This window comes from Bacillus rossius (genome assembly GCF_032445375.1).
Source record: "Bacillus rossius redtenbacheri isolate Brsri chromosome 4 unlocalized genomic scaffold, Brsri_v3 Brsri_v3_scf4_2, whole genome shotgun sequence".
Lineage (NCBI taxonomy): Eukaryota > Metazoa > Arthropoda > Insecta > Phasmatodea > Bacillidae > Bacillus > Bacillus rossius.
The window spans coordinates 36,439,862-36,447,357 of NW_026962011.1; the positions used below are offsets into that span (position 1 = coordinate 36,439,862).

The following is a 7,496-nucleotide window of genomic DNA, read 5'->3' on the forward strand; positions in this document are numbered from 1 at the left end:
ATATGTCTATATATATATTTTGAAAAATAGATGACAGCCAGTGTATATCGTCCCGACAACACACACACAACAAAAGGGTCTATATATAAATAAACGAGTACTATTAATGGTACTGGCACCAGCAGTAAGAACACACCGAAGAAGTTTAGCAGCAGTATAATAGGAAGTGAGGGACAGCGATGACTTTTCAAAATGCAATCAACGGACCTTTAAGCATATACGATAGTTAAATGTTCCTTATCTTCAGGTATGCAATAAACGGCCCAAATGTCTACGAAATTCACGAAAAAAACTGGAACGATCATAGGTATCGTTGAAAGAGTTATTCAGCTAACCTCTTGATTGGAGTTGGACGTTAAATACACTTCTGCATTCCAAATTTTATTAAAAAATAATAATGTATTTACTGTTTTTAACAATAAATAAATTATGAAAAACCCTTTTATTTTTTTTGGGAAGTCCTGCACAATTTTTTACGTCTGACTTGAACTAAATAAAAAAAAAATATATTTACAGCCAACGTGCATTCAATTGTATATATTTATTTAAAAAACTATTAAAAAAGTAATTTAGCTTTAGAAATGATTTGTCTGATTTATAATGCAGGAATATAGAGAAAATTAATTATAAATGATTTTTTTCTTTTCGTAATAAATTACATTTTGTTTGGATAAAGGCCGGCCGGGAGAATGAAAGAGAAAGAGAATTGGTCGAGTGGTCATGCAAATTTAACCATCGGACACAAAAAATGTTCTATTTTAATGGCTCAACCGTACAATAATCCCGGGAAGGAAGAGAGGCACGCTATTTCATATCGTGAACAGAACAAAACGATGCACAAACACCTCATATATGTTTCACGCCTTCATTACTTGCCAACGTGCTCGAAATAATGATACTGACTGGAGGGGACCTCAAAGAGGAAAACATGTTTCCTTTTACTGTCGTAGTTGCTTGGGAGAGTGTAGCGAATGAAGAGGTCTAGCTGCAAAAAAAATACTTACGTACGCACGTTGGTAGTTATACTTAGTTGGCGTAATAAAAAAAACAACTTGAATTCTGCATGCACAAATTAATGGACTGAAGTGATATTATAAATGGAAAAGTATAAATTCAATCAAATTGAAAATAAATACTCAGTATTAAATATTAACAAAAAAAAATTCTTACAAAATTAATTATTTAATAAGCGAAATAAATGTTAATTCATAATGAAAATCAATAAATATACTGAATGTTTATTCTAATTGATTTATTAAATTAAATATAATACAAATAAATTATACATACGGAAACATAACCCCACTTATATAAATACACTTATAACATATTATAATCATTTTCCATTACTAATATTCACAAAATTAAATGTTATAAATTATTTATTCAATATAAATTACTAAAGTATATGATTTAAGTATTAGATTTTTAACCATATGTATAATAATTTTTGTATTTAGCCATTTTTATCCAGCGAGTGCATCGTAAAAATTAATTCTTATCATTTTCCACTTACATGGTAACTTGGCCGTACCTGTCCAGAAGAAAAAAAATGGTTGTAGCTTGCCATAATTGCAACAAGGCTCCACTAAGAAACCATTCACTCAACTCTACACTTTGTATACTCTTTTAGAAATAATTTTTAATCTTCCAGCTTCTATGAAGACTGCTTTAATAAGAGCAAGGCTTTATTATATCCCTTAATTATTGTTCGCAGAATACAAAAGCCTTGATATATGCAAATTATACAATTTCAATATCTCTGAATGTGAGGCTGCTTAGATGCTTAGATGTTGGTAGTAGGTATACATGTAGAATTATTTTTGATAATTTTATAGATTCATGACATTTCCATTTCAGTACTCGCCAGAATTCATGTGTTCTCATGTGGTAACTTGTGCCGTGGTTGGTTTATGAACCATTATATGGTGAATTTATATTTTAAAACTTGAGATTACTATGACTATTTTAATTTACCAAAGATATTCTTGGGTAGTTTCAATACATACAGTTTCATTTGCCACACAAATACGTTTGTCATGTACCCTAATGTTTACGAAAGTGACTTTATAAGGGTTCAATTAGCTACACGTGGGTCCGACATCCTCGTGTCGCATTACCGTTCATTGGTTTCCGTACAATTTTCACGAAATTAATACTACCGAATGCCGTACACCGAGAGTCAGGATGTTTGCACATCAGAAATAAAGGTCGTACATGTCTATCATGTGATCACCCAGACGTGGCCAGCCGCTGACCCCGCTAGAGTTTCCCCCGATAGCCACGCCCCCCTTGTCGCGCGGCGGGGAACACAAGCTCTTTCTTTAGTCGACAATGCGGCAGGTTGACCCGGAAACCAGCAGCTAAATTCTCAGTGGATTCCGAAACAGCAGAGATGCCCGCCAGACGCGCAGTGGAAATACACTACGGTCCCTGCGAGCTGTTCGGGATAATCAGGCACAGAACTTTAAGACTATCAGGACTCAAAGGTATGTGAAGCTGTTCCACTTGTTCCAGCGGGTTCCTCACAGTTCTCTGGCGGGTTCGTGGCGGGATGAAAGGCTAGCCTGAAGAATTCCGCGAAGATTAAGTTGATGGGATGCGAAACTGAAAGGTTGAGAAGGGAGGTTGAAGATAAAAAAACAGGAGGCATGAGGGGAGATGGATCCCCCTAAAATAAACATACCCATCGGAAACGTGCAATAGTTTTCGCAGTTGCCAAAACACAGGAAACTGGCTTGCACTGCTAAGACACTTTTCCACGGTAGCCACACTGTCATCGATCCTTCATCGAAATGAGGAAAATAGTATCGTTGTAGGAACGAAATTTTGATACTATAAAACCAGGTTTTTATTATAAAACGTACTTATCATTCTGTTGCTGGTAACTTTGATCATTTTATAGTGCACCTATCCTCCACGACTTCATATCCACCCATGGTGATAGAGCCTCTCTCTGAGTCTGGGACATCAATGATGTAACACCAACGATACGCCACTGTTGAATATCCTAAAATTTTGCGGAAGATTTACAAACAGCAATAGCCTACCCTAAAAAAATCCAATTTTTTTTTCTCTTTGGGTGATTGGAGACATCGATTGTGTATCACGCCGTAGAAGACCTAAAAGGCCAAAAGCTCTGGGGTGTGTGAATTTGACATCATTCGTGTCAAAGAGGAAGACAGAATTATGCACAGGATGCAATTAACAAGTATTTTTTAATCCATCAAGAATATTGCATGACCGTGGATTCTAGCGTGGTAGTCAAACACACCGCGAACTAGTAAATTCTCTAGACACGGCCAGGGCAATATTACTTCGCGGATTATTTTCGCTTCAAGTTGGACTTTCACGTTATATTTGTAATCCATTTCGGAGTTCTTATTAGCCCTTATACAATCAAAGTGCTAAGGGTTTTGCAATAAATTACACAAGGATGTATAAAAACTTTTACTCCTTGTTTATTGCTGACTTCAAGGTATTCTTATGTATATCGAGACTGTATAAAATCCAATCATCAAACTAAAAGCTGTTGTATATGTGGTTAAAGACTATTAATGAATCCGCGATATCATTGAGTTATAGCTTTCGAAATCAGCTGAAAATGGGTTAGGTTATATCTCACGGCTGGTGGTTGCAGAGCAGCTGACGAAGGCGGGCTGCGACGTGACTTTGCAGCCGTCGGCGGACCTGGAGCGCGTCGAGGTCATCGTCAACGGCTACTCCGTTTTCCGGTGTGGCATCCGCTACCTGCAGTTCAACAACGACGGCGAGGATGACCCTCTGGCGCGCGGGGCCGCGCACCAGGTCCTCGACTTCTTGGCGCGGCTGGAGCTGGCGTCGCAGGTCGGCCCGTGCCTCGACGACCGTCGCCTCCACGTGTTCCGACGCGTCTTCAGCCTCGCGGAGTGACCCGTCTCGGAGGTCCAACGGCGACGGCGATGCCTCGCACCAGGTCCTCGACTTCTTCGCGCGGCTGGAGCTGGCATCGCAGGTCGGCCCGTGTTTCGAGGACCGTCTCCTCCACGTGTTCCGACGCGCCTTCAGCCTCGCGGTGTGACCCGTCTTGGAGGTCCAACGGCGACGGCGATGCCTCGCACCAGGTCCTCGACTTCTTCGCGCGGCTGGAGCTGGCGTCGCAGGTCGGCCCGTGTTTCGAGGACCGTCTCCTCCACGTGTTATGACGCGCCTTCAGCCTCGCGGAGTGACCCGTCTTAGAGGTCCAACGGCGAGGGGCGAGGCCGCGCACCAGGTCCTCGACTTCTTCGCGTGGCTGGAGCTGGCGTCGCAGGTCGGTCCGTGCTTCGAGGACCGTCGTCTCCGCGTGTTCTGACGCGCCTTCAGCCTCGCGGAGTGACTCCGTATCTGATTAAATGATATTAATTTGTGAAATTTCTTTTTTCACTTCAAATTAAGCTAAACATGCTTCATCTGCACACATGGTTCAAGTTGAATCCGATAAGGTTGACGTTGCAAGGGAGATGTTAGTAATGTTCCTAAACATGTGATGAAAATTCATAGAAAATTTACTATAAAAATAAATGTACATTTCATATGAATTTGAAGTTTTCTTAAATAAGAAAAGGAGTAGGGATATCATGGATTAATATAAGATATATTTGCCCGTTGTAGAGGTTTATAATTTACATTACATGTTTAGAAACGTTACCAAATTGTTTTAAGAGTGAAGTGATGGCCTAAACCAGTTTTTGAAGTGTGTTGGCTGCTCAGGTTGTTGAAAGAAAATTATGAAAAATGCGCAGTAGCCCAGGTCTATTGAACTAGTTCTGCGATGTAAATCTAAGACAAGAGTTCTGTAAAGGCGTGAATAAATCTTTCGCTGAACTTTTCATTACTAATAAAAAATAACATACAATATTCCAAAAAAACGTAGCTTAACTATTAAATGAAAAGGCGCTTTTAATTCCCGATTAATCTGTAAAGTAGTCCCTCTTTGCTACGTTGGTTTTTAAGCTTTTTTTGATTAGTATGAAACTTAAAATGCATTGCATAGCACCAGATATTATTATGTTGAACAGTAACCAAAATTTCTTTACAATTCATTATCCGTCCGCCGGATCACGGAAATAGGAAGACCCGTGGTTCCAACTCTGAGACTTGCACCGCTCTTACACGAGTTCAAATTTCCCCATGAATAGCTCGAGTCGAATCACGCTGGAACACTGATCCCGAGAGCGCTTTACCGTGAACCCCATACGCACGGGCGATGCCACCGCTCGTGAAGCACCCACACACGTGCTCGCGGAGTTGCGCGCGCTCTCGGAAGGCAAGCCCGATCTAGATTAGGTTCCCGGGCCGACGCGACGAAGTGGGTCAAGTCTGCGATCTAAATTATTCCGTCCTCGCCTCGACGCGAGTCAGAACGTGCCGTGGCTAGAGGGTTGGGTTGTGAAGTGAAGTGGAGGAGAGAGGGGTAAAGGGGTCCACTGAGAATACCGCTGGATAATTTAAGATGAAAATCCCCCCTACACCCCCCTCCTTTTCCAAGAGTTATCATCGACCAGAGAAGCCGAGACCCCGACGGCAACTATCATGATTATGGTGATGAAGGGAGAGGTCTGAATGTTTCACCACCCTCCTCAAACAAGGAGAGGTGCAAGTATATCACACTGACTAGGATAGGGAAGGAAAATGGGTGCGGGGGAATTTATCACTAATTGACACCACTGGCGTTCCCTTACTCATTACGTATTTAAAAGTTTCAGCGAAAAATGTACGAGACTAGGAAATTTCCAGCCCGCATTTCATTCGCTACGCAAACATTCAAAGAGCCAATAAGAACGCGGTTATGGCTGTCAATGAGATCCTCCTAGATGTATATGGGCTCGTGTCTTGTCCCCAGTGGCGCACAGCGGGGAAATTTCGGAAAAAAGTATAAAAAAACAAAATGACAGTACAAAAAAAAATTGGAAACCAGTTGCCAAGAAAATGTTTTGCAAGAGTACAATAAATATGCTGTAAATTTGTTGCCCTCCCCCCTCCCCGTGAAACGCCCTTTGTTAAACCACAGCAAGCGCTCCTTGACTCCTCTCGGCAGACTTTTTCAAATACGTTTTACTTCCGTGACATAGCCTCGTAACAAACACAGCTCGAATGTCATGGTGACGACATTGTAAATCCTCCCCATGGATCACCACTCACAGGTCGTTGGTAATAACTCGTAGTCAATGTTTCATAATACTGTCCTGAAACGACCTGCCCTTGACCAGCCTGCCTTATCGCAGATTATTGCTGTCACTTTATTACATACGCCCCTCTTACACCAAGTAGCTTGCTTACCTCATCACTCGCTTGGCGAGTAAATTATGTCACATCACCGACGAGTGTTTTCAGGCCCCTTGTTGTACTGTATGCACACAGCACTTCCCAATTCCGATGAACCGAGTTTTGCAAAATTACTCGCTCAGCGAGTCGCAACTTGCAGATGCGAGTTGAATATGCTGGTCGTTGAGTTGAGTTACTTTGGTTCGCTACTGCACGACTTCTTTGTTGACTCCAAGACTGAGCTCAAACTAAGTGAAGTCCGACATCGTAGACGGTCGTGGATCCTGGCAGCTGACGGCATGTAGACTGACGGGAACGACACTCTTCTTGTAGTCTCCTTCTTCGTGAGCGTTTGTGGGCCCACGGAGGGGTGTAAATAATCGGCAGCTCCAACCGAATTTGAGGCCCGGAACTAACCAGAAGGATAACTAGCAGTCTCGCGCCGGAACTAGCTCCCGGTCACGCGGAACACTTGTACGACCACACCACGGAGGTAGACAACTGGCCAAGCTGTGGAGTACGCCTGTTAGTATGCCATCAGGGGTTGACACGCCCTCAACAAATTCTACAGCATATTTATACGGGATATACAACCAAAATCTGTTATTTCTACAAAAAAAATGTTTGTATGGTTTCAGTAATTGTTACCACTCAGGAACTGAAACAGTGGAACGTGTTATTCGAAATAACTGTCCAGCCCATCGCTAGTTCTGATCTGAAGGCAACGTTTTGCAAAGTTACAAGACATAGTTTGCGACGTCACAAGTTTCCAGGGTGCAACCTCCTCCTGGGATCGACCCTTAATTTTAATTTTAATAAGCAGCTTTTCACTTACTATTATTAATTCCCAATTTGTCGGTGTTGCATGTTTGGACGTAGCTTAAGGAATGTTGCACGCACGGTGTACGTGTCACGATGTTGGGTTGCGGGTCGGTGTTGCATGTTTGGACGTAGCTTAAGGAATGCTGCACGCACGGTGTACGTGTCACGATGTTGGGTTGCGGGTCGGTGTTGCACGTCTGGACGTAGCTTAAGGAATGTTGCACGCAGGTGTACGTGTCACGATGTTGGGTTGCGGGTCGGTGTTGCATGTTTGGACGTAGCTTAAGGAATGTTGCACGCAGGTGTACGTGTCACGATGTTGGGTTGCGGGTCGGTGTTGCATGTTTGGACGTAGCTTAAGGAATGCTGCACGCAGGTGTACGTGTCAC

The 7,496-nt window shown here is 42.4% G+C and overlaps 1 protein-coding gene across 1 annotated transcript; it reads left to right on the forward strand.

The window, feature by feature from the left end:
• The first annotated feature begins 2,337 nt into the window (after window positions 1–2,337).
• On the forward strand, window positions 2,338–4,392 carry LOC134542442 (UPF0728 protein C10orf53 homolog). The gene is made up of 2 exons (XM_063386689.1): window positions 2,338–2,489; window positions 3,641–4,392. Exons 1-2 carry the CDS (start codon window positions 2,396–2,398, stop codon window positions 3,910–3,912), a joined length of 366 nt encoding a protein of 121 aa, XP_063242759.1. The 5' UTR covers window positions 2,338–2,395; the 3' UTR covers window positions 3,913–4,392.
• The last annotated feature ends 3,104 nt before the right edge of the window (window positions 4,393–7,496 follow it).

Bases quoted from the DNA above. Each gene is read 5' to 3' on its own strand.
- LOC134542442 (XM_063386689.1), top strand. From the start codon at position 2,396: ATGCCCGCCAGACGCGCAGTGGAAATACACTACGGTCCCTGCGAGCTG. The intron at 2,490-3,640 runs GTATGTGAAGCT...TGGTGGTTGCAG, and splicing joins AAGACTATCAGGACTCAAAG to AGCAGCTGACGAAGGCGGGC.